This window comes from Lygodium microphyllum, unplaced genomic scaffold (assembly GCF_053477565.2).
Source record: "Lygodium microphyllum isolate KBCC unplaced genomic scaffold, Lygodium_microphyllum_v1.1.10 scaffold_188, whole genome shotgun sequence".
NCBI lineage: Eukaryota > Viridiplantae > Streptophyta > Polypodiopsida > Schizaeales > Lygodiaceae > Lygodium > Lygodium microphyllum.
Window position 1 is genome coordinate 125881 of NW_028229671.1, and position 27101 is coordinate 152981.

Genomic DNA, 27101 nt, shown 5'->3' on the forward strand with positions numbered 1-27101 from the left:
GGTCAAAATGGCCTAGCCAATTAAATCGTGTATGGACACAACCAATTTTATGGATAGGATCAAAGGCCTGAATCAATCAATTCTAAAAATTAATTAAATGGATTAAAATTACTGAAATATGGATAAGGAAAGTTGCCATTTGGCAAAACTTTTTCATGCAAGTTGAGAGAAGGCTCTTGGAGGTTGGAGAGAGTGCATTCCAACGATTCAGAGCTTTGTGGAGACTTGGAGAGAGAGAGAGAGAGAGAGAGAGAGAGAGAGAGGGAGGGAGGGAGGGAGGGAGGGAGGGAGGGAGGGCTGTTGTACTTGTAGTTTGGATGCTGAAGCAGCCGTCAACAGATCCTAAAACAGCAGGCGATAGCCCAAGCAGACTTTGGAGCAGTAGGCAATAGATGTAAAACGCTGTGAAGACCTTGGAGCAGCAAGTGATAGATGTAAAAGATTGCCAGGCAGTAGCCAGCAGCAGTTTGGGTTGGCGACAACACATTAAGGGCTTTCACAAAGTAGGCAGAATAGGGCGGTAACTGATTTGATCAGTTTTTGGCAATGAAACTTTGAAATTTGTGTCTCTACAGCACTCTCACTTATTCTCAAGTCTTTCCCCAACATGTCTTAGCGATTCTCAGTCGTTGGTAGCAGAATTTAGTATAATTTAATGGATAGTAGAGTAATTATTGTTGTAAATCCCAAGTTACAGTAATAATTAGGATTTAATAGCCACCTTGGAACTTGTGCTAGAGATTGAAGGCTTAGTACGTTGAAATCAGCAACTGGAATTCAAGTAATTAATGGAGATTTTAGAAGCCAGCCCATCCCAATTAGATTTGAGACTAGATTTGATCTGCCAATGGTCAATTGAAGGTCAAGCCCTGGGTGATTCAAGGGGCAAATTGATAAGAATACTTGTTGGTCATTTGTGACAGCAAGAGGCAATTGAATTAGTAGAGGAGGTTTACGAATCTGAGTATATCCATGTAACAAACCTTTTGTATATCAATTGTTATGAAGATATATTGGCTCAATGATTTCAAATTAATTTGATACTCATGTACTTTGAAAGGTGATTTATATTATTTAAGTGTTTCAAAATATAATTAGATGTTTATCTTTCTATTTAAGGGTGGTTAATGGCCAGAACGCCCTATAATTATACTTGGGTTGTCATTGATGAGATGCCCAAGAGAAATTAAAAGTTTAGTTGCGAGTGGTCAAATTGACTAGAAAGCTTAGATGACTAAGATGTTTACATTCAGATAGTCACATTGACTAGAAGCCCATATAATGAGTGGCTTTAGAAAGTGAAATCAAATACTTATGATCAAAGAAACAAACCATGAACCGAGGAACCTATATAATGAAGCTCTCCAGAAGCTAAGTTTGATGACTCCTAAAATTTAGCAGGTTACTATTTTTGAAAGTTACTGAAATGGAAATTCTATTTGCGTCAAAGACTTTGGAATTTTGCAAGGAACAATTTTGTCTTCAGTAGCTATCTTAAATTCTTAATCATTTGAGAGATCTTTAGAGTAGAAGATTTGGAAGCTTCTTTCTCTAAGAAAGTGACATGTGGCCTCTAGAATGGAACATGTGTCATTTTGAAGAGATAAGTATCCCTACACTTATCATTTTCAACAAACACTTGTCATTTATAGTCTTTACTTTTCACTTTTGAGCACCCCAGCGCCACACCTATATATTGGAGATCTCTCTCTTCATTTGGAATAAGCTCTCATGTTAAAATTTCAACCACATGCTTTGTACTCTTCTATCTATCTCTCATTCAAGAAGCACTTTCTACTTAGTTTGATCTAATCCAAGCACTAAAGAAAAAAATTAGCTTACTGCTCAAAGTTTGTAGAAATTAGAGTTTCAAAACCCTAATTTTTAGAATTGTAGCAAATTAACCCTTTTGTATATGGTTTAGGCACTCGGTACCTGTGGTTTGTTTCAATAAATTCTTGTAAAGGGGGAGGGGTTGGTTTCCCTCTCAACGTGATGTTGACTCCCCCCCCTCTCTCTCTCTCTCGCTCTCTCTCTCTCTCTCTCTCCTAATTTTCATGGTGATATTTGATCGAGTTGGTTAATTTCAAAGTATTGTCATTCTCATGTTCTTCCTAGTGCTTACAACCCTATCCATTTGTAATTCAAGATGAAGAAATACTACAAGGGGCACTAAGTTTTGGGGCCAATCCGGTGTCAAATATCCAAGGTTAAGTGGTAACATGGACATTTTAGTTTATGTGAAGTTATTTGCTTGTTGCAATTAGAGTTAAATCAAGTCATTATCACCCTTTCCTCAAAGGAAGACTGATTTCATGTTTCTATTATACTGAGACATGATTAAACTCTTTTAATTGGTGGGCTCGAGGCACTTAATTAATCTTCATATGGTGAGATGGATCAAGTAGTGATAATGCCTCTCAGTTTGAACATTCACAAGAGGAAGAAAGAAATGCAATGCGTGATCTTGGACAAGGCACACAACATTGATAGCAAGTAGAAAATGTTGATATAGACCAAAATGTTGGGCCTTTCATGCAAAAGGGTACTGATGATAAGTAAGAAAGTGAAGAATTTGATGAGTAGTTGAAGAATCAAATGAGCAAAGGAGCTAGCATCTTTCCTGAATTGGCAAAGGATCCTCAATTCACTCGGTTTTTGAATCGTTTCACGAAGGACAATAAGGGTAAGACGAAGAAATCAACTTCTAGAGCTTTGGCGTAGCAAGATGTACTAAAGGAAATGCCTAAGCTGCTTGAAGATGCTCCCAATGTTGCAAATGAGCCAAAGCAACTAGTACTAGTGGGACAAGACACACAAATATAAGGGTATTTTGGTAGTGCCAATTCAATGAAGCTTGGACAACCAAGGCATGCATGCAAGTATGGGGCAGCCAAGATACTTTGATGGTGGTACTATATTTCATGCAATGGTGGGTCAAGGACCACAGAGGAGAATGTATGATACAACTTCTTATGGTATGTGGCAACCAGTGGGCGTATATCAAGGAGCTGTCCTAATAAACAACAGGCAAATAAGATTGAAAATAAAGATGATGCAAAGCTTGATGTGGTTAGTAATTACCCCAATGATGATGCTGTTGAGCTATTTAGAGCATGGGAAAAAATTAGGAGTAGTATGCATTGATATTCTTTGATAATGGAACAAGAGCCAAATTTATCTTCATTGATGTGGTAGCTTGTACGCATCAAATAGGATAAGATGGGACCCATGGGAGGGATTGGAACGGCATGCAAAGGCCTGCCATACTGCTCGTTGGAAAACTTTGTATCACTTCAGGGTTGTGATGTATTGCTTGATATGCCTTGGTACCATAGAGTGCATACAACTATTGACTACCATAACAAAGTGATTACCCTAGAGCATAAGGGCAAGACCCACATCCTTGATTTAAAGATGAAAGGAAAATTAGTCCTTGTTGTATTTACCTCAATAAGTTGGACTATTATTTGCAAGTTCGGTGAGGAAGAGAATAGAGGTTGATTATATGGCACACTTATTTTTGTAGCATGTGTCCAAATATCATTGCATGTCAGAGTCAATCATCAGTGATTGAGACCCTTGAATGACTAGTTTGTTTTGCAAGGGGCTTTTGAAAAACAGAGGTATCGCATTGAAATTTTCTTCGTCCTTCCATGTGTAGACTGATAGCCAGTCTGAAGAGGCAAACTTCACAGTGCTAGATCTCTTGAGATGCTATCTGAGTATAAGATACAATTGGAGCATTACTTGCCTTTGGTAGAGTTTGGATATAACAATACGGTGTATAGTTCCATTGGCAAGGCTCCATTTGAGGTTATGGAGTGTGGCAAGAAAGTGGCACCTATGGTATGCACAAAGCATAAGATCTGTGAGGCTGATCGTTATGTGGAGAACATGGATGCAAGCTATGCAAAGGTTAAGTATGCACTTTAGAGATCTCAGGAAAAGAAAAAGAGTACAAGTGATTGCCATAGATGTGGTTTATAGTTTGTGAAGGGTGATTATGTATTGTTGGGTTTTGAAAAGGCAAGGCTAAAAAAGATAAAAGGCAAAGAGAGATTGCTTTCAAAGTTGAGTATGAGATAGTATGGGCTCTTCTAAGTGTTGAAGAAGATCGGTGATGTTTCTTATAGTCTGAAATTGCCTCCACATTGGGGGATATATAATGCCTTTAATGTGAGCTTGTTGAGGCTTGTTTATGGTGATGTACTAGAGGATGCATTTGCTAAAATTTAGCTAGAGGGTGGGTAGCTAGATGAGATATTGGTGCTTGATCTAATTTTGGCACATAAAGAGAGAAAGAGTAAAGATACTCGGTAAAGTTGTAGAATTACTCACTAATGGATACTAAATGGATGGAAGAGTGACTTTGCAAACCACTCTTAGCTATTGCAACTTTACCTTGATGCTTTTCAATTAGAGTGAACTTTGGTTCGAGTTTATTTAGGTTCGAGTAGGGGTCTAGAGGATTGCCTGATGCTCAAGAGTGAGGCAGCACTTTCAAATTTTCAATGATGGACAACTCTTGGATGTATTCAGTATGCATCTAAGATACTATGTTGACAGTATGTTTGTCATGAGGTCACAATTCAATGTACTACTCATCATAGTTGATATGCATATATAGGATGGTTTATCATTTGCAGCTCTGTGAGTACACATCTGCATTAGTGTATGATCATTAGAGTTTGATTATTAGTTGCTAGTTTTTAGTGGGATGATCCTTAGTTATCAGTTGTATTTAGTTGGTTTTATCATTTATGAACAACATTGTGTTTTATGAATTCCATTGATAGTTCAGCCATGGTTTATATTTTTCTATGGTTATTTAGCTAGAATAGTTGAGAAACATGAGTAATGGATGCATTGATAGCAGCCTTGGATTATTTTTGAGTTTCATGTTTAAGTTATGCTAGCTGGAAATTTTCGACAAGTGTTGGTAATAGCATGGTTGAGCAACAATGGACAATGTTGTTTTGACTATGATACCTTTTGGATATTCCAATCCAATATATTTTGCTTTGGCACATTGCAGTGCAATCAAGGACGATTGCAAGGATTTACTATCACGGAGATGTGAAATTTTGATGCTTTTGCTTAGTATACTAAGTTCTTAATCAAGTGTGCAAAAATGAGGTATAGTGAGTGCAAACAAGTTATTTCACAATATCGGGCCAAGGACCCCAAGATATGAGTCAATGCCAAGGGCAAAAGTTGTATTACGTTATATTTGATACGTAGTAGGTTGTACCTGCTGTTAATTTAGGCTGCTGTCAATTTAGGCCTAGAGCAATTATTTGATTGATAAGTGCCAGTGGTGACACTAGGAATTAATTAATTAATGCTTGTTCAAGGGTTAAATAATGCTAGGACCACTTGGGAGTCAAAATGGCCTAGCCAATTAACTTGTGGATGGGCACAATCAATTTTATGGGCATGGGTCAAACGGTTGAATTAATTTTCAGAATTAATTAATTCTGAAAAATAATTAAATCCTATAAGTCCTAATTTACATTAGTATTTAGGGTTTAGCAGTCATCTTGGGACCTATGCTAGAGATTGAAGGCTTAATACACTGAAATCAACAGCTGGAATTCAAGTAGTTGCCAAGGATTTCAAAAGCCAACCCATCCCAATCAGAGTTGGGGCTAGATTTATCATCTCTTTTTCTTGGTCAAATTCCCTTGGTTTCTCAGAATTGCCAGTGGATAATATCCACCTTGCAAGGACATTGTGTAGAAGACATATGTGCGTCCTCAGGGCTTCTATGAGGTCATGCTGAAATCAGAAGGACCAGGATGATCTTTTGGGCAGGTTGCCTCTTGTATTTCTCATGTGATTAATATAATTACTCATTATGGAAAAAAAGAGACAGATGATGTCAGGCAGCCCTCAGTTATGTACAAGATGGAATACATAGGCTACATTTGTCTGGGGATGATGGCGACTGTGTAGATCAGCAAGGTGGCAGCTGGGCAGGTTGGCAAAGTACTTGAGATGGCACCAGGTAGCTGTCGATGGCTTTAGACAAGAGGTTATGACATTTATACTAATGGTGACAGTTCATGTGGGCAACGAAACAGGCTGGGCAGCTCCTCGAGGAGCAGGGTGGCAGTTGGAGATGATGGGTGGCAGCTCATGATGATGGCTGAGGGAGAAGGGAGATTGAGAGAGGAGGAGTGGAATGGGAGAGTGAGAGAAATGGATGCCGACAATGTGGAATCACATAGGGATTTTTGGCATTTGGCATTTTATAAAATAAATGCTGTTTTCATAACTAAAAATTTTTGGGCTTTTTTTGTGGAGTAAAATTAGGCAAAGAAGCATTATAATTTAGTGTCAATGTTGGCCTTTTTTAGAGACTTAATGGTGCTGGCAGATTGACCCTGCTTCTTTCTTAGCATGGCTTTTTGGTGGTCAGATTCCCACCCCAACTTCTCCTTTAAATTGTAGTATTATGTGGATGATCAAGTGAACATTATAGCATAGTGAGCACATAGCTCACTTGAGTGGGTTTCTTAGCAAGGAGTTTGAGATGATGAATCTTGACCTACTTTTTTTTTGCTTGGGTCTGAGGGGTGTTTCAGTTATCCATAGTTGCATGGTTTTTCTAAAATAAGAAACCTATTTGACATTTTCTACTTAGGGAACATGTTTCTTATCCATCCGACTTCCCAAAACACAAGAACCAAGAACATCAGTAGGTAACTAATGAATGGCCCTTTAGTCTTACTTAGGATGAAAGTTACTTCGATGATTATGTTTGAGATTGGACTTTGGCAGTAGGGTTTAATATCTGTTATCAAGGCTCTAATACTTACTACTTATGACTTGGATGTTCAAACTTTGAAGTGAGTTTACTATTGTAGACCTTTGAACTATCCTGGTTTGTTATTATGATGTTTGAAGCTGTCTGTGGAATATCGTGTCTTGATGTCAGGAGTAACGATATTTTTGAAACGGTGATCATAATGTTTATGATCCTTTCAAAATTGACATTGTTTGGAGCCTTGTCTTGTGGAAATTTGTTGTTATCTGTGTAGGTAAGGGATGATCAGGCTTAGTGTCTAAATCCTAGGTTTGTTAGCTTTTGCTATATGAAACTGACCTTCAGTAAACCAAAGGGTTGTCATTCAGCACTTAAATATAATTGAAACTGAAGAAGAGGTGGAGCTAAAATGGTCTTGCATAGCTGCTCAATATCTTTATCTAGACACCGAGATGGATTGGCCCAAAACCTTGCACCCCTTCCTTGAAGGTGTACGTTGTAAAACCTTCCATCATAAAACATATGATATTTGGTTTGTCTTTGGAAGGCCTTTCAGGCAATAAAAAAATTTGGAATTTGAATTGGATATTCTCCCTATGCCATTCAACTCAAATACATCTATGGCTTGGAGTGTACTGGCATCCCATGTTTCCCTAAACACATCAAAGGCACAACTAAGTGAAATCATTCCATCTTGTTTGTTATAATTATGTTTTTTTTTTTTGGAAATTCAAAAATTCTCTGCTTATAGGAAGTGAATTATGCAGTGTGAAAGAAAGCAACGTTTCAACAAGCCAACAGCTCATCTTTATGGCTGACTTTCAATCATCTACACATCGCCACAATTGGATCTTATCCATCAATGACTTGGTAAGATTCTTTCTGGCAAGAGATCTCAATTGTTTTCAGTTGATGCCTTAAACATAGGAACATGTACTATAGACAGAAAGTTGCTCCTATATGTACTATAGACTCTTTCTAGCAAGAGATCTCAATTGTTTTCAGTTGATGCCTTAAAGATAGGAACGTGTACTATAGACAGAAAGTTCCTCCTATATGTTTTTTGGTGGGCCATCATTGCTATGCATCTTTCGTGAGAATTATACAACAATTTGAAACTTTGCACTTAGCAACTTGGAGTTGAAGAACAACAGAAAGTTGATTGATTGAGTTTTTATATGATAAATTCAAGGTTAACAACAGGAATCATGACAGTACCAAGAACATGATGTGGGTAGTGGTACTCTATTGGCAGCTTTAAAATAGAATTGGAGGGCTAATCTAGGGGGTACAGAATGGGGGAATTGGAGAGGTAGAAAATGTTGGCACGTATGATTGACAAGGAATCTCTTAATTTTCAGTCTTGCATTGGGCATTGTTTTGCATGTGGCAAGGATTCAAGAAATACTACTGAGGCAACTTTCTTCTTTGGGAGCAGCTGGGGGATTGAAAAAAGAGGCTTCATGCATGATTTTGGGTAGGTAGGGTACTAGATAGGTTTGCATTAGCCTCTCCTTGGGTTTTAACGACCAGGGGTGCTTACATGGGACTTGCATGTTGGCTAGACAGCCTTGTATACTCTTGATTCCCATTCAACATATCAAATATAATGGATACAAGTGCAAAATTCAGCAAGAGTGAAACAATATTTGTTTCTATCTAAGTTTAATATGGAGGCTAATCAATGTATAATTATTGCTGTGTATTTTCTCTAGAGTGACTCATTCCTTTCTCTTGACTTGCAAATTGTAGTAGTTCAAAGGCCCTTTCTTTACGTTTTCCAAGAAAGGCCACTCTTTAATCGGAAGAAGCTTAAGCAACCTAGGAGCAGTGAAACAACCATCCATGTGATGCCATTGATGTAACAAGTCATGTGGAGATAACAAATCATGTTGGGGGGCTCCAAGGTGAAAGAAAGTGTACTTTTCTTGGTGTAAAGAAGGGTGTCTTGCCTCCCATTACTGATTTTATTAGAGCCTCCCTCCTAGCGTCTCAATCTACCTTTGAGAATATGAATAACCTTAGCCTAAATGTGAGAAGGTTTTTCCAAAGTAGAAGTGTGCTGATGCTTTATGGCCTTGCTACATCTCCATATCTAGATGTACCAACAATGTGTGAGAGTGTGCAACGGAAGAGAATCATGAACAGGGAGAGCGAAGGGAAGAGAGACAAGATGAATGCAAAGAATGAAGGAATGGGACTGCACTGATCTGAAAATGAATGCTGAATACAAGGCTGCACTGATCACCCCCTGCACGCTGCTGGTATGTGTCAGTGAGGGTACCGAAATGATTGGAAGAATGATAGGCAGTAGGCTGAAAGTGGAGAGAGTGGAAGTGATTGATGGAATGTGTGGACATGCTGGAGAGCAGAAGCTATAAATAGCTGCAACCTGCAAAACTGGCCGATCAGCTGCCTAAAAAGGTGAAAGACCTGGCTGATGTGCAGCTGGTCATAAATGACTGGCCAACCAGCTGTTAAAACTGCCACCCAGCCTGCCACGTGGCAAAACCACAATGCACTCAGCCTAGACATTGTGAACATAGCTACAAACTGACTGATAAAGCTGGAAATTGAATTCCAAATGCACAGAAGGCTGTTAGAGCTCCTTCATATCTGTCAGGGGCTCACAACTAGGAGATCACCAGCGTGAATACCAGAAATGCTAACAGAATGATGCTGCTGCAGATCCCCCATTTGTGACAATATCATGCCATCCACTTAGAAGTGGGGCTGGTGCTTTGTTATTGATTTGAAATTGGAGTCTTCCTAGAGAGTATGAATAATCTTAGCATGAATGCGAGAAAGTTTTTCCAAAGTAGAAGAGTACTCATGCTTTATACCTTGGCTGCATCTCCACTATAGATGTACCAAGCAATGATGCTATGATGACCTCCAATGTGTGACAATGGCATGCGGTTATTAATAGCCATGTGTATCATGCATGATCATCTCTTGCCTGTGAGTTTCAGTCTAACTTAGATGAGGACTTCTGGAACTTTGACATTGTGTTTTGTCTATCAGCTCATGTGTCCTAGACACTTTCATTCATTTCTTTTTCGGCATGGTGGCCACATTAGTTAGTGGGCACACTAATCAGGCTGGCCATATTTTGGGCCTCTAGATCAAGTCAGTCAGTTTTGGCCCTTCATGGCTATATATAGCCAGTCAGCCCTCCATCACCATCATCTTCATCTCTTGCCTCTATCTAGCGTTTTTTCCATCAAAGAGGGTTACCTTCTCATGAATAATCACCTTTGTATCACTCTTCCTGTTGGATAAAAGGTGCTTAAAGAAAGTGACGAAGCTCCTTATGTAGGGCACAAAGGAAGGGCAATCACATTAAGTGCAATTGAGCATCTTTTTTTAAATTAATTCTCGGAATTAATATTGTAAAAATTAATTTAATAAGTTGGATCATGTTGGAAAATGGGACCAGGAGACACCTCTTTGTTTGGTGTCAGCTCTCCATACATCATCTGCCTTGTGTTTGGATCATCCTTCCATCAGGCATCAGGCATACTCCATTTGGCAACATCATGTGACTGCATTTGGCAGTCTAGGGCATTCTGCATCTGGCGACCTTCATCCTCATCAGCCGTCAGCTGTTTGGCTGCATTTTTCTCTCTAGACATCTTCCCGGCATTGACATTGGCTTTGATGCTATCCCAGGAGGCTGCATTTTGCAGTTCTTGCTCCATTTAGGGTCGAATTCCTTGGGTAGGCCATCTTGTCCCTCTTCACCTTCTAGAGTACGCGTCATTAGCTGGTGATCTTGTTCCTCGGCTCCGACGGCACCAGAGGACTAAGTTCTGCCCCCTCGACAGTTGTCATCCATCTTCAGCATTACCTTCTACACCTAATGCTTGGAGGAGTGTGTTTCTCCCTGCAAACCCTATTGTCTCTCTGATATGGTATGAGTGCATATTGTTCGTCACATTATTTTGACATCCAACACTTGAAGGATCAGGATTGGGAATTGCTACTACTTGATGTCATTGATGAAGGATAGTTGCATTTGGCTGGAGTGAACATTCAGGGGCAGCAAAACTGCATTTTGAGGGCAGAATGTGGCATTTTTGATGGGCATGTATGCTTCACCAATAGCATTTTGGGAGCACTTGCCAGGCAGGAGAGGCATTGGAAACTGCCATATTTGGTGCAGTGCAGTAGCGTAGGCATCTGAGCAGCAGCGCACGTAGTCTTGAGCAGCAAAAGGGGGCAGCAACAGCATTTTGCCAAGGAGATGTTGTAATGGCAATGGAAAGGCTGGAGCAGATGAAGCAGGCTGCTGCAGCTGGAATGACATTGCAGTCGATCTATGGAAGATGAGGGGTTCCAAGGATGAGGATACTAGTAATGAAAATTGGCTGAAGTGGGGATGATTGGATGAAGATTGGCTCTCCTTGGCTTCCTTTAAATAAATTGAGCAGGCAGTATCGACTCCCAAAAATACTTTCGAATTTTACCTTTTGGGTGCTATATACGAACAAAATAAATTGGCAAACACTCGGGGATTATTTTTAGAAGGGGATGGGCAGGGGGATGGCATATATAAATAACCTTTCAAATTTTGTATTCACCGGATGTATGTGTGTGATGTGGTGGGTAGAGGTTTGGATGGGTGTCTACTATCATAGAACATATGTGTGTACACATGGGCCTATGTGTGTTTTCAATTTTAAAACAAGTTTGCGCACGCCTGTGTGATGTGAACTGATTTGATATGAGACTTTGAGATGTGGGCAGGTTTCGTACGTGTGTGTATCTATGAGAAGGAAGAAACAAAGATAACTAGCACATTAAATTTTCTGAGAAAAATGTCTGAAATTTAAAAATTCCAAAAATAAAAAGGTCCTTTGTCAATTGTTCTTGAGAAGAAAAATGGCAAGTTTTTTTTTGGGTGGGGGTGTGGGGGAAGGATTTATAGGACATTCCTACCTCCCAACAGATTTGTCCAGGATGGTGTTTCCATGTCTCGGGGGCACTGGGATGGCTGTCCCCTCTTACTACAAGCAAAAGGTTGTTTAAAAGCAGAGGTTACTTGGAAATCAGTTGTAAGGGCACGAGTCATGTAGCTAGGCTCACTTCTGAGGATGTTGTTGAGCACCACAATGTGGTTGTGTTGCATCTGGAATCATGTGTCCGATAAGATTGGGGCAAAGAAGTAGGAGAGGAAAATGAGGGATTATGCAGTCTCTTGAAGCTAGTTATGGAGCATCTTCTGTGTCAAGTGTCTTAGTGCTGAAATACTATTTCACCCTGTCTGAAGTACTATACAATCTTAAGTCATGTGTCCAACATGTTTGAATTTAAGTAGAAAAGGAAGACCTCCAGATAGTATGTAAATACATGAAGCTAGTTCTATCCCATGTAGGGATATAGCTGAAAAAGTTCAATGTCAAAAAACTATGGTGTATATTTTTTGTCCATATGGGTTCTCTAGAATGCCAATTGATTGTGAGATCCTATTAAGACATTTCTATATATTGAGACATTTCTACTTATACAGGCTGAGAAGCGGCTGGCAGCAAACCAGAGGGCTGTTGATGCCCTTAAGAAAGTAAGTATGATGCTTCATAAGGCTATGATTTACTGTTTATTATCAGACTGCTTGAATAGCTAGTTTTTATCCTCAAAGCTAGTGTACCTGTAAGCCGGATAGTATTCAAATCTACCTCGATTCCACAGAGACAATTGGTGGGTTTTCTGCAAACAGTGGCATGCACATTATTATTGGGTGTAACAATCTACTTGTCACTTGTGCGCTTTGAATTACTCTATGCATTCTTTGTTAATAGGATACAAAGTTTGTAATCGCCACTTGTATGCCTCTTTGCAACACACTTTTGTCATTTGATAACTCAAGTCTGTAGTAGGTTAATATAACTCAAGTCTGTAGCAAGTGTTACCGGATCCTCTGGCTGTAGTCTGGGAAAAGAGATCAACCTTAGCTGTTAGACAGCTTCTCAGGCTTGTAAAGGCAAAGTTATCAAAGTGTCTAGGGGAACATTCAGGAACCAGTGAGGATGCATGGTGGCAGGTTCTATCAGTTCTTTGCACTCTGGTTCAGCCACTCCCACCCTTTATAATTGGGTGTAGTACTGTCTTCTCTCTTTTTGGTTTGGCAATCTATTGCAGAGACATTAGACTCCGTGGCAGAACCATGCCAGCATGACAGATGGTATAATTCCACAGAAGAGAGTTTGAGTATGATATGTTGATATATCTAGCTCCACTCGTGATATACCAGGGTGACCGTTGTGCATTTATGTCACCGGCGTGTCAGTTGCAGATGCGGTTGGTACACCGCCCATGAATAATAGCTACATGGCAGCTATCCTTATCTACTCTAGTTCGTGGCTCAGTTAGTATGCCACCTTAGTTAGTTGAGTTTGGTTTGAGACCCATATATAGGGTTCTTCTATTTCTTTGTACTCGAGTTCTTTTGGCTTACACAACTAAGAAGAGGAAAACTGTTTTCAGCCTCCACCCTTGTGTGTATTCCCCCATTGTGCAAGCAAGAAAGCTACAAGTGAGACTCCTTCCTTCTCTCCCACAATCTTGACATGGTATCAGAGCCTTGTTCGTGGTAAGGAGCTCAAGAAAGCAAGCCAAGCTCGCGGTGTTCTGGTAAGAGGAGCAGTGTTGCTTTCATTTTTTGTTTTGGGAGCAGATCTCTGCAGGTAGTATAGCCGGAAATTGCAAGAGTGCATTGTCTCAGGTTGAGACGCCCTTCGCGGTGAAGCAAGAGGGCAGTATATGCTGCGGGACAAGGGCTTTAGCCCTTGGTTACCCTGTTTTTTTGATTTGAGGCCATTTCGGGGCCTATTTTGGAGGCGGAAGTTTTCTGCACGCACTCAGAAAAAGGCCCAGTTTTATGTTGTGCAGCCACTGTTCTACAGGTCGGTGAAAAGTTACTGTAGATATTGCATCGTATGCCTGTGTGTAGAGACATTGGGAGTTACAGAATCATCCTTGGTTCCTGTTTATGCAAAATCGTCACTAGGAAGTGACTGTGTGGTCAAATACCACTTTCACCAGTTTTGCAGATTTGCCCTTGTGAGAGTGAAGCTGTGTTTTTTGCAGTGACATAATTTTTTGCAGTGTTCTGTAATGGCGTCTGATTCTCTTTCACAGATTGTTACTGAAAAGCTTGACAATAACAACTTCCAAGCATGGAAGTTTAGAATGACGAATTTCCTTATGGGAAAATGATATTAGGAATTTGTTGCAGGAAATGCAGAAGAACCAGTTCTTCCTGATGTTCCCAATCAACAGCAAATGCAGGCATTTAAAGCATGGTATGAGAGAGCCAGAAAAGTTATGTACTGGCTGTCTATCAGCATTTCAGACTCTATGATTGTGCATATTCAAGATGCAAGTACGCCAAAGGAGACATGGGATACTTTGTCAAAAATGTATAGCACAAATACGCAAGCCAAGAAAATGCAGCTCAAGCAAGAGTTGCATAATGTGCAAAGAGAAAATATGAGCATCAATGACTACCACATGAAGGTGAAGAAGATTGCAGATACACTTGCTTCCATTGGGTGGCCAGTGGAAGATGATGATTTAGTTTCTGTGACCTTGAATGGTCTAGGAAAGGATTATGCACAGTTTCGAACATTCATTTCCGTCCGTGAAAGATTTTCTGATTTTGAGGAGTTGATTGCTCTTCTAATTTCTGAGGAGCAGAGAAATGGTGGTGCATCTTCTTCAGGAGGAACTTCAAAAGAAGCTGTCTTCTACTCAAATGTTGAAAGAGGTAGAGGCAGAGGTAGAGGAGGCCGATTTGGAGGCCGTGGTAGAAATCAGAATATGCAGCAAACTCAAGAAAACCAGTCCTATGGAGGAGGACGTGGTAACTCTAGAGGCAGGGGGAGCCAAAGAGGTCGTGGTGGATGGCAAAGAGGCCAAAATGCAAACAGTAATGTTGAATGCTACTACTGTGGTAAAATGGGTCATATGACTAAAGACTGCTATAAAAAGCAGAATGACATCATGAATGGAAAATTGTAACAAGGGAATTATGCGTCTTCTAGTAGACAGGGTGATTACAGAAATGAGCATTTGTTTATAGTGCAACACATGACCAATTCTGTGACAAGTGCAGAAGAAAGCAATGATGTATGGTATGTTGACTGAGGTGCATCAAACCACATGACAGGTCATGCAGAATGGATGGAGGATGCAAGGAAAATGAAAAAACCAGGATTTGTGGAGACTGGTGATGATATTGCACATCCTATTGTGGAGATTGAAAAAATTCATTTGTCTATGCAGGATGGGAAAAAGAAATACCTGTCCGATGTATTTCATGTCCCGAATATCACCAAGAATTTGGTTTCTGTTGGTCAAATGGTTGAGCAGGGCTTGGAGGTCAGATTTAATCCTCATGGATACTTTGTTGAGGATATGAAAAATAAAGGTCGCTTGATAGCAAAAGGAAAGAAAAGGGTAGAATGTTTACGTTGGATGCAGACATATCTGAATTGAGTGCAGCAATGTTTGCACATGGGACCGGTGTAGTTGCAGATATTGATATCTGGCATAAACGCATTGGTCATGTTAATGTATAATGACTTAAATCAATGTAGGTCCAAAATATTGTTGCAGGATTGCTTAAATTCAAGGTTGCAGAAGTGCATAAGGTATGTGAAGCCTGCCAATTTGGAAAACAGGCAAGGAAACCATTTCCTAGACATGTTCAAGAGAGTAAGAAGCCATTGGAATTAATCCACTCCGATGTGTTGACTACTAAAGCTGCATCTCTTGGAGGCTGTCATTATTTTGTCACTTTTATTGATGACTATAGCAGAAAAGTTTGGGTGTATTTTATGAAAAAGAAAAGTGAAGTTTTTGGGCATTTCAAAACTCTTAAAGCTATGGTTGAAAAAGAAATAGGCATGCAAATAAAATGCCTAAGATCAGATGGAGGGGGAGAGTACCTCTCAAATGAGTTTGCAAGGTTCCTGCAGGAGCATGGCATAAAGCAGCAATATTCATGCAGTCATACCCCACAACAAAATGGAATTGCAGAAAGAAAAAATAGGTATATTGGAGAGGTATCTCGTGCCATGCTCAATGAAAAAGACTTGCCAGATTTTTACTGGACTGAAGCAGTTGCTACAGCAGTCTACATAATGAACAGGACTGCCATTGCAGCAATACATGGCATGATTCCAGAGGAGAGGTATACTGGTAGGAAACCAGATATTTCTCATTTGAAAATTTTTGGTTGCATTGTCTATGTTCATGTGCTAGATGAGTTGAGATCCAAGTTAGATTCAAAAGCTGAGAAGTGCATCTTTATTGGTTATTCTCTGTAGCAAAAAGGGTATAGATGCTATAACCCTTCTACTCGTAAGTTTACAGTGAGCAAAGATGTTGTTTTTGATGAGATGAGTAGCTGGTATAAACCAGTAAATGTGATTGATAATATAGATGCACAAAATGGTAATATTGCACAGAATTCATAGCAGCAGTCACAAGATATTAGTGGACCTGGAGCGTCCTCTAACAGTGGTTCACATTCTTCGCCATGGACAGGGAGATTGAGATCAGGTGAATCTTCTCAAAGCAATGCAGATAGTGGTATGCAGGTATCACGAAAAGGAAAAGAGAAGGTAGATCAGCCCATCTTTGATGTGAATGCAGGTCACTCTTATGTGGATGGTGAATCCAGTGGCTCAGAACAGAGCATTGATGATGAGTTGGGTATTCCTTCTATTGTTACACTTGGAGTAAGGAAGACCAGGGATGTTTTGAGAGCACCTGGGAGTGAACCTACTTTGCGTAGGTCTACCAGAGCTAGGTATCTTGTGGATAGGCTGAAATATGATGGATTTACAGCCATTCACTATGCATATATGGTCAAAGTGATACAGAAACCAGAACCCATTTCTTTTGAGCAAGCCATGGAAAAAGAAAAATGGGAGAAAGTCATGGATGAAGAAATGGATGCCTTGGAAGCAAATGCTACATGAAAATTGGTACCTTTGCCTAAAGATAAGAATGCAATTGGCTGTAAGTGGGTTTATAAGGTGAAGCACAATGCAGATGGTTCTGTGAACAGATACAAGGCAAGATTAGTAGTCAAGGGGTATGCACAAACATATGGCATTGATTATGAAGAAACATTTAGTCCGGTTGCAAGGATGGCAACCGTAAGAGCAGTCATTGGTATGGTTGCATCAAAGGAATGGTCTTTACATCATATGAATGTAAAGAATGCCTTCTTGCATGGTGATTTGCAAGAAGAGGTATATATGGAGCAGCCACCAGGTTATGTGCATGCTGTTCATCCTGAGTTTGTTTGCAGGTTGAAGAAAGCCTTGTATGGCTTGAAGCAAGCACCTAGAGCATGGTCTGACAAGATAAGACAGTATCTTGTCACTATTGGCTTTCAGATTTCCAAGGCAGATTTCTCACTTTATGTGAGAAAAACAGAGAAAGGTATTATGCTATTTGTCATTTATGTTGATGATTTGATTATGACAGGTGACAGTGATGAAGATATCTTTCATGTGAAAATGCTATTGAAGCAAAAGTTTGAGATGAAGGATTTGGGAGAGTTGCATTATTTCTTGGGCATTGAGGTGATTAGATCACCAAGTGGGATATAGCTCTTGCAGAGGCAGTATGGATTGGACATGCTGTCCAAATATGGGATGACAGGTTGTAAGCCTATTTTCAGTTCGTTTGGAGCAGAATGTGAAGCTGAGTGCAGATGTAGGTGAGCTTCTCGAAGACCCTACTATGTACAGACGCATAGTAGGAAGTTTGATTTATATGACTATTACCAGGTCAGATTTGAGCTATGCTGTTGGATTGGTAAGTCAGTTTATGCAGGCTCCAAGGAAACCGCATTTGGATGCGGCTAGACGCATAGTCAGGTATGTGAAGTCCACATTGCAGTATGGACTATTTTATGAGACTGGAGTTCAGATACAGTTGCATGGATACACTGATGCTGATTGGGCTGGTAGTATTTCTGATAGACGATCTACCAGTGGATATGTGTTCTCTTTTGGGAGTGCTGCAGTCACTTGGAGCAGCAAGAAACAGCCTACAGTTGCCTTGTCGAGTACAGAGGCTGAGTACAGGGGTGCAGCAATGGCTGCATGTGAGGTAGCTTGGTTGCATAAGCTACTTTATGATATGTATCATCCTACAGATGGGCCAGTTGTCATTTATTGTGACAACATGAGTAGTATACACTTGGCAAATAACCCAGTCTATCACGCTAGAACAAAGCACATTGAGGTGCATTATCACTATGTGCGGGAGAGGGTTTTACTAGGTCTTATTGATCTAGTTTATGTTAGCACAGAGGATCAGGTAGCTGATATATTCACAAAGGCATTGGGCGCATAGAAGCTGCGCAAGTTCAGAGACCTGCTTGGTATGCAGGAATTGGGATTGAGCTCGAGGGGGAGTGTTGATATATCGAGCTCCACTCGTGATATGCCAGGGTGACCATGTGCATTTATGTCACCGATGTGTCAGTTGCAGATGCGGTTGGTACACCGCCCATGAATAATAGCTACATGACAGCTATCCTTATCTACTCTAGTTCGTGTTCAGTTAGTATGCCACCTTAGTTAGTTGAGTTTGGTTTGAGACCCATATATAGGGTTCTTCTATTTCTTTGTACTCGAGTTCTTTTGGCTTACACAACTAAGAAGAGGAAAACTGTTTTCAGCCTCCACCCTTGTGTGTATTCTCCCATTGTGCAAGCAAGAAAGCTACAACTGAGACTCCTTTCTTCTCTCCCACAATCTTGACATGATATTCTGCTTGAAGATAATGGGCTACCCAGGCAAACTATATACAGTCTGCAGGATGCAGCCCACCCTCTTCAAGTGTATTGACAGAGGGTTGTGTCCACTGTTAGGGGAAATTGAGGCTTCACTACTAGGGAACCTCATTAAGGTGGGACCGCAAATATAGTGTGATTGTGGGGTCAGTTCATTTCAAATCTTTTTTGAAATGCAGGGTCAGCTACTTTGTTGTACCCTTCCCTCCATTAGCTATTTCCACCCTTCTCCCTTTAAGTTCAACCAGTTAACTATGGCAGAAACACAAGATACATTTTAATGGCAGTGAAACAGATGGAAAGATATGGAATATTGCAGGATGCAGCTCACCCTTTTTTCAAAAGGATTCACAGAGTACAATGGATTGTTAGGGGATTTAGCCCTCTACTAATGGTGCAGCTAGCTTCCATGATCAGTTCATATCAAAGCTTTGATATCTGGAGAGTTGGCCCAGGATAACGTAATGTGTACCTTGAAATATTGAAATGCTTGAACAGGTTATCAATACACAGCCACAGCATGCCAAAGCTAAGAAACATGCTAATTTTTTGTTAATCTGGGATGAGGAGAGAGCCATGATAGTTGCAGGGGCTTTGATTATACAGGGCAGAGAAACTGCAAGTCTGTATTGTAGAGCGAGAGAGACTGAGTGTATGAGAGACTTGACTATATGTAATGTTCTCATTTACCTCGTTACTGCAGTACTGAAGTTACTTTATGCTGCAAATGAGGCTTCTGGGAGAGCCTTGATTGTTCTGACTTCTCCTTTTTCTGTTGAACATATGACTCTCAATCATGCATTATTTGCCAAATATTGATTTTCAAAACTACATCAATGTGAAAAATGTTTATTGATATATGCTGATACAAAGTTCTCTTCATTGTATCCAGTATGGTGCTACTCGTGTAGAGGTGCAAGCAGATGGGTCCTTGGCATACCCTGGAGCTTTAACAGCTGGGAGTGAGCTTGGTAGCTGATCTTTTCATGAATTGTTGATTAAATCTCACTTTCACCTTATTCCCTCTCCAAGTTATAAAATGAGAGGAGTTTAAAAGATCTATCTGTTAGCTTTGTGCATATTATGGGCTCTGAATGGTACAATCTTGTATGTGCTATGTGGCGTAGGTGAAAAATCATCCTCTCTGCCCGAGCCACTTTCAGTTGATGAGGAACTTCTAATGCACAGGTTTTATGAGCAGAAAATTCAGCAAGTTTGTGCAGCGTTCAGTTTTCCTCATAAGATCCAGGTCTGAAGAACTGGAAATCTTTTAACGATCTTTCAACCTTTTGACTTACCTGAGTCTTTTTGATTTATTCTTGTTGACCATGTAGGCAACAGCAATATTGTACTTCAAACGTTTCTTTTTGAACTGGTCAGTCATGGAGCATGACCCCAAACAGATCATGTAGGTAAAGCTAAACAGCTTCTTGGAATCAGGCTAATGAATCTGTTTACTGGTGTGATGGGGTCATTCCAAGGCTTAAATTTGATTCTCACTGTGATGGAGTTTATTTGTTAGTCTCATGGTTAAAATTAGTTGAATGATAAATTGTGTTGTCTTGATGTACATGTTGGTCATACTTTTAAAGACCTATGTATGTTAGCCTTAATGCCTTCACTTGTTGGCTGAAGTGAGTGAAGGTCATTTACTGCTTGCATGCTAAGCAATATGTCTTGTAGAATAAATAAAATGATCAATTAGTGATAACATGAAATTCTTGGAAGGGAACAGGTCTTGCTTGTTGCTGTTGTCAATCAATTACTTGTTTGAATCTGCTAATTTAATTTAGCATGCTCCACAATAATCGCTGCACCAGACAGAGAAAAGAAAGAAAGAATCATGGAAAAAAGGAAAGAAATAAACAAAGTAAAGAAGTTGTATTAAATATCTGAGAAAGATACGGGGGATCTGTGATAGCCCAGAAAAATGATCAAAAGATTTGATCATCAAATTATTGGATGTGAGTGCAACCAAAGTGCTATGAGAACATAAAACCGTGAATGCTGAATGGCATGTTTACCATGTGTTACAGCATCCGGTTAATGAGAATAGGGCCATTTCCGAATAGGTTGTTGCCCATCTAGCACAGTCAATGCCTTAGAGGGGGGGGGGGGGGTTTCATCATTGGGTATGTGAAGGGGCTGTATGTATTTTACACAAAGGCCTGTGGATATGTTACTGTGTTGTTGGCCCTGTTTGGTAGGCCTCAAATGCTGGTATTTTGAATTTTTTCATTCTGAGAAACATGTCATTTTGTTTTAGTAGAATGATCAGTTATGCAGAAAATGTAGGAACTCGGATGAACATGTTCCAAGATTATGTTAGCAAGTGTACTCTGCTCAGTGATGGTCATCTGCTGTTTGCAAGCCCTCTGAGTGACTCAAAGTGGGGGACATTCCAAGCTCTGTCAACTTTTAGGGTTCAAGACACTTTTTGCAATGTCCACCTTGGGCCTTCCTATGTTCTCATGTCCCATATTTTTTATGCCTATAAATGGCATTGCCCTTTTGCCATTTTGTCCCTTGTGACACTTGGGCAAGGCCCCCATCAGCACTGTTGTCCATGCTGCCATTGCATCTCATGATTCATATCTATTCAGATTCATGCATCGCCTTTATGCCTTCATCTTGCGGTTTCCTGTAATACCTGCTTCTGCACATGCACATTCTTACGTGGTATTCAAGCATTAGGTGGCTGCCAATGCAGGAGCAGGGTTTCATTTCCATGAAGTGGTGGATTGCTGCTACAATTTTCAGCCTGCTGGTGCTCAGTGTTTTTTTTTTGGTTGTTGTTGTTGTTCTTGTTTGGCCATGATTTCTTCTTTTACCAAGGGCTATCTGCTGCAGGTGACTTCACTGGCAGCTTGTATTGCTGCCAACTGCGTGATTTTAATGGCAGGATGATGAGCCCTTTTGGACGATATGCTATTGCCTGCACGATTTCTTCTGCAGCAGTTGTAGTGCTAACAAGGTTTGGATTTTGCAGTTTGGGTCCCTTCTTCTAGTGTGACAACATTGGGTGGGAGCATTTGGAGGTCTCAAGAGTTGCATTTTTGCTGCTGCTACTTTGCTGAAGCAATGGCAAAGGGAGTTCACACTCATGTTTGTGCTTGGATGGCTCATGGACAGCTTGCACAGCCATTTGGTGCTTACAGGTGGTGCTTTTCTTTTGTTTTTTGGGGGGGGGGGGGGGGTGTGAGGTGAGCGCGGGACTTTGCTTTTCCTCTCCTTTGGCAGCTTTTCCTTGTCTTGGACTTCTGCTATTTTTTAAATCTTAGTTCCAAAGAAGGACAAGCAGTTCTGGTTTGCATCAACTTTCAGAAGTTTAATGCTACGACTTGGTAACTGACCCACCCCCCTTAACCTATCCTAATGGCTGACAATAGATGATATTGCCAGTCACAAGATGTACTCTTTTTGACAGATTCAATGACAGATCCAGTTGGCTCTAGAAAATTAGGAGAAGACTGCCTATGTAACTGAATGGAGTGTATTTATCTATACAGTGATGTGCTTTGGTCCTAAGAATGCTTTTGCTTCCTTTTGTGTTCATCCCAGGTCCCTCTTAGCATGTTGGAGTTAAATACCCTTAAGGATGTTATGCAAGGAATGGAATGCAGGAATTCTCACTCATACTCAACTCACAGATAGAGGGAGAAAGAATATGTATAATGACTTTTGAAGTAATTGCTGTACTGGTTGTCTGACTAAGTGATTTATACTGGAATGTAGATGGTCCCTGTCTGGGTCTTGCAATCGTAGACTCGTTACATAATCTCTACACATGAGCTAATATAGACAGACATACACCCCTTCCACACACAGACATCTTCTGCCTCTATGGAGGTAGATATCCCTGCTTCTAGCTCCTGGACCACGTTGAGGCTCGTGCAATGGCTCATCTGGCCAAGGTTGCTGCCAGTGAAGCAGAATAAACTCTAACTGCCCCAACATTGAAGATGCACCCTCTTTAGCTGCTGTAGGCACCCCCTCTCATGGCTGTTGCAATGTGTAAACAGACTAAATTGTCACATTGGACTTTCTTTGAGTCTTGTAGTGCTGTGTGGCTATCTTTGAAACAAACTCATGAACTTTTCAACAAATGCTTCAAAAACCCATGGAATGGAAGGAAGATACTTCAAGATGTCTTAAATTGGGTTCATTGCATTATTTTAGTCCCAGTTTCGGGAAGAATATCTATGCCTTTAGCTGGTGGGTTTTATTTACTCTCATGAATTGAATTGATGCCAAATGCCAAACTGCCACCTTCAATTTTGCCAAGTGGGACACATTATAACGTAGACTCAACCTCCACACTTTAATATCCAACAAGTAATAATTAGAAATATACTTGTCCTTGCCCATAAACTGGCCACTACCCATCCACATTTATTGTGCAAAGCCCTTTGAACTAGAAAATTGTTCTAACCTTCATTAATCTTAGTCTAGACATTAAATGTTTAATTTTTCCTAAGGCCAAATGACACCACAAGTCATTTCTAAGGGCCCATTCAATGTCCAAGGCCAAGATTGTCACCAGGCATTCACAGGTACCTCTTCAACATTAGTTGTAACAACTTTTGCCAATGTTCCCTAGTACCCGGCTTATATTTTGGACTGTTATCTTGCCCAACTTGACTTGCACTTCACATGTGCACAACTTAATTATGCCAAAGCAAAACAATAAAATTATACATCCCTGTGACAGGTAAGATATTCCTCAGCTATTTGCAAAAGAGGCTGTGCTATTTGCTGTGAGGGTGGAAGGAACTATTTTGACCTATTTTGCTGCTAATTCTGTACCATGTGTGCTTGGTATGATTGTTACAGCCAGAGGCTGAGCTAAGGTTTTGGCCACCATATTTTGAGCTGTGAAGATGCTTGAAAGCTGCACATTTTCCCTCTGTGCTGTAGAGCTGGAGCTGCTGGATTTTTGCTGAGGGCTGTTGTTACATTTTTAGCAGCAGTGCCTGGCAGCTTTTGTTTTCAGTCCCTGATGTTCATCTGCTTTGTTTTAGAGTCTAGAGATGCATAGAAGTGTTATATGTTGATTGTCAGCCTGGATGCCACAGATCTGGTGCAGGTTGGAGGGATGCAAGTCAAGGTTCTTTCAAGACTGTGTAATGCTGAGCTCTCCACCCTTTCCTATTGCTTCGTTGCTGGATTTTTGCTGAGGTCTGTTGTTACATTTTCAGCAGCAGTGCCGGGCAGCTTCATTTTTCAGTCCCTGATGTTTGTCCGCTTTGTTTTTAGAGTCTAGAAATTTGTAGAGCTGTTATATGGTGATTGTCAACTACCACAGATCTGGTACTGGTCAGAGGGATGCAAGGCAAGGTTCTTTTAAGAGCATAATGCTAAGCTCTCCACCCTTTGCTATCGCTTAGTTGCTGTAGGGCTGGTTTAACCACTGTGGGTCCTTGTTGCTGGCCAGAGGTGGGGACCGTGGCTTACAGCTGTCAAAGGGCTGCCTGTCAGTACTCATGTAGATGGGTCCCCTTATGTACACTCTTTACTTCAACCACTGCTCCTTATGTACAAGAATATGCAAGTATGATGGCATTGTGCTCCACTGCTTTCCAGATTTCAAATGCACAACACTCTATGCTCTTGTTTAATGATAAGTACATCAAGTTACTTTTGTATAATATTGTGAATAGGTCATTCCGTTGAATATGGGAAGCTTTCAAGTTTTGAGTATTCAGTTGGCTCTTCCCTTGCATATTAACAGGCTAACCTGCATTTACATATCCTGCAAAGTTGAGGAGTTTCATGTGTCAGCTGAAGAGTTTGGGAAGGGCATACAGCAGGATCCCCAAGCTGTATTGAAGAATGAACTTTGCTTACTGCAGGTCGTACTCTCCTAATTTGTGCCCTGAAATGTATGTACTATAAACAGGTCAAAAGGTAGTTCTTTTTTCCCCCATTTGGCTGGCAAATGTATTTATGATGATTGTTTGGATCACAGGGTTTGAACTTCGATTTGATTGTTTATGCTCCCTATCGATCGTTAGATGGTTTCATCTTTGACATGGAGGTAAGAGGTTTGATAAAACAGACTTATTTTTGGCAGTTCTTCATTCTCATAGAGAAGCTAAGCAAGAATGTAGAGAAACTGATGCAATTTAGAGATTGATTCAAATGTACTTGGGGAGTTAAAATCTTAGACACTGATATATTTTCTTCACATGGTTCTTTTTTGGGGTCTTTGCAGGGTTTTTTCCAACCAAGAGATGACACATTTCTGCAGCAATTAAAGGTTAGATCGTATTGCAAGTGCAAATTTACTGCAGTCGTATGCACATAGATATACATTCAGCAACTGGTGCTCATGAGGGACTGCTTTGCTTTATGTTGTTCTTCGTGTACAAGCATTTTGAATGTTCCTTTTGTCACTTGTCTGATATGTAGTAGCTGATGTTCCTTTCATTCTTGGGCTGCATAAGATGGGCTTCATGCAACATGGTAGGTTCAATGATTAGGATTTCCACTTGTTTTTAAACTTTATTTGGACTTGTGAGAAGCACGATTAAGCTTGTAATATTGATATTAATCGCCAAATACATGGGCTGCTCTCTAAAAATGGTTCTGAAGCTCAAAAGAGGCTAGGGTACTCATGTTTGTTAGACTGTAAAGGTGACCTAAAAATGATTACCTTAAACACTTGCTTATAGCTCCTCAAGGGTGAGCCTTGAAGCCAATGAGCATCCACTTGCTCATGGAATCCACATCTCTGCCACATCACCGGAAGTGGGCTAACATCTCTAGCTACCTTTAAAAAGGCTTAGGTTGGCTACTTGCCTGATAGCTCTTGTGATCGACGGGTTGGATTCCTTGTTAACTAGTATGAAATTGATGATAAAAAATTCAAACTACTGACAACTAGAACTCAACCTCAGATGTGAATAGCTAGTTGCTCAATCACACATATGAATAGCATATATAAATGGTAAGATAGACCTACACAAAGAAAAAACATTATGTACACTGCATCAACCATCCCCCCCAATCTTATAGATGGTGTACTCTACCTCCCTATTGCATTGTTTAAGTCCAAAACTATCAGTGGATTGTCACAAGCATGTGAATTTACTCCTATAAAACTCTGGACCTGATGGACATTGCATCAGTAATTGTGCAGGGCATGGGCAGGACCTTGAATGTTTATTGCCAAAGGCTAGAAGTAAACAATGTGGACAGCATGAGTGAAAGTAAGAAAGTTCTTTCTAGATGGAAGTTTGGGATAAAAATTGCATGGTTGCAAAGAGCATTCCGAGACATTTCATTAGGCAAATTGGATCTTGATGCTGATTGTCATTGGTGTCAGCCCAAAGAATTGGAATTTGTAGAGAGATTGGGCCAATCGTCTGTCAACTGTTCAAAATTAATGTGGTAATGCATTTGTGTCAGATTTATGAATTTATTTGCTTGGTGTAATTTCTGTAAAGTTAGGTCATCTACCATCCTATCTAAGAAAGAAGGTTGGTTTCAACTTGCCAACCAAGTGGAAGCAATCAATTACTTTAATTGAACCCACGTTGATGGTGCTCTACCTTGCATCAAAAGTGTTGACCAGCACTGCAATGCATTTTCTTGCAAAAATGTGCCTGCCGTTCAGATATTAGAGGATTTGGTGAAGTTACCTCCCGAGTAGGCTGCATCAAACTGTTGAATGAAAGTTTCCATCTATCTTGTGTACCATTGAAAACCTTCACCCCTTTACCACCCTCATCATGGTCTTTAACTTTTTCCTTTGGTGCCAAGTTACCATAAAGTGGTGGCTTCAAAAAGGGTACATATGTTGTATTTGCATCATGACCAGCATCGTATGAAGCATTTGCACAATGAGCATTCATTCCATGAGCCCCGTACACACCAAGGGGTGTAGATGCATTATGGTACATTGCCGCTTTGTAGGATTGCATTCCATTTGTGTACAATACATTTTGTACAGTATGGTATTGTATGTTCATACCGTATGGTACCATACAGGTTCCACACGTTTGAATTATATTTTGAAAAAATGAACGTTCTCTTTTGGCTATTGTAACTTCAAACTTGTAACTTATCTCTTCTTTCAAACCTCATCTACTTATTCACACTCCTTCCTCATCTCTTTCCCTCACCTCAGCCCTTATAAAAGCGCAATCCTCTCTCTCACGTCATCACATAAATTAGCCTCTATCTCTACTCTCTCTCTTTGTCTCCCTTTTCCTCACCTTCTGTTCCTCTTCTCTCCCTATCTCTATCCCTCTCCCTCTCCCTATCCCTTTCCGTCACCTTCTCTTTGTCTTCTCTCCCATTCCCTGTCCCTCTTCCTCTTTCTCTCTCCCTCTCCCCTCTCCCTCTCTCTCACTTTTAAGTTTCATCAATACATATTACACCCTCTTCCTCTCCCTCTCCCAAATTCCTCTCTCTCTCTCTCTCTCTCTCTCTCTCTCTCTCTCTCTCCTTTCACCTCATTCTTCTCCACAATGCCTGGGTATCTATCATTAGAAATCCTAAGTA

The 27101-nt window shown here is 40.4% G+C and overlaps 1 protein-coding gene across 1 annotated transcript in view; it reads left to right on the top strand.

Annotated features, from left to right (window-relative positions):
- The window catches only part of LOC148008334 (cyclin-H1-1-like), a 71284-nt gene extending 46237 nt beyond the window's left edge, over positions 1-25047 (top strand). Inside the window, exons 3-11 of the mRNA XM_087674310.1 lie at positions 7540-7642; positions 12285-12335; positions 19486-19564; positions 19721-19842; positions 19928-20001; positions 24325-24445; positions 24562-24630; positions 24808-24852; positions 25005-25047. Of these exons, the coding sequence (XP_087530436.1) occupies positions 7583-7642; positions 12285-12335; positions 19486-19564; positions 19721-19842; positions 19928-20001; positions 24325-24445; positions 24562-24630; positions 24808-24852; positions 25005-25007 (624 nt within the window). The 5' untranslated portion in view covers positions 7540-7582 and the 3' untranslated portion in view covers positions 25008-25047. The remainder of the gene's footprint in view (positions 1-7539; positions 7643-12284; positions 12336-19485; positions 19565-19720; positions 19843-19927; positions 20002-24324; positions 24446-24561; positions 24631-24807; positions 24853-25004) is intronic.
- Positions 25048-27101: the final 2054 nt, after the last annotated feature.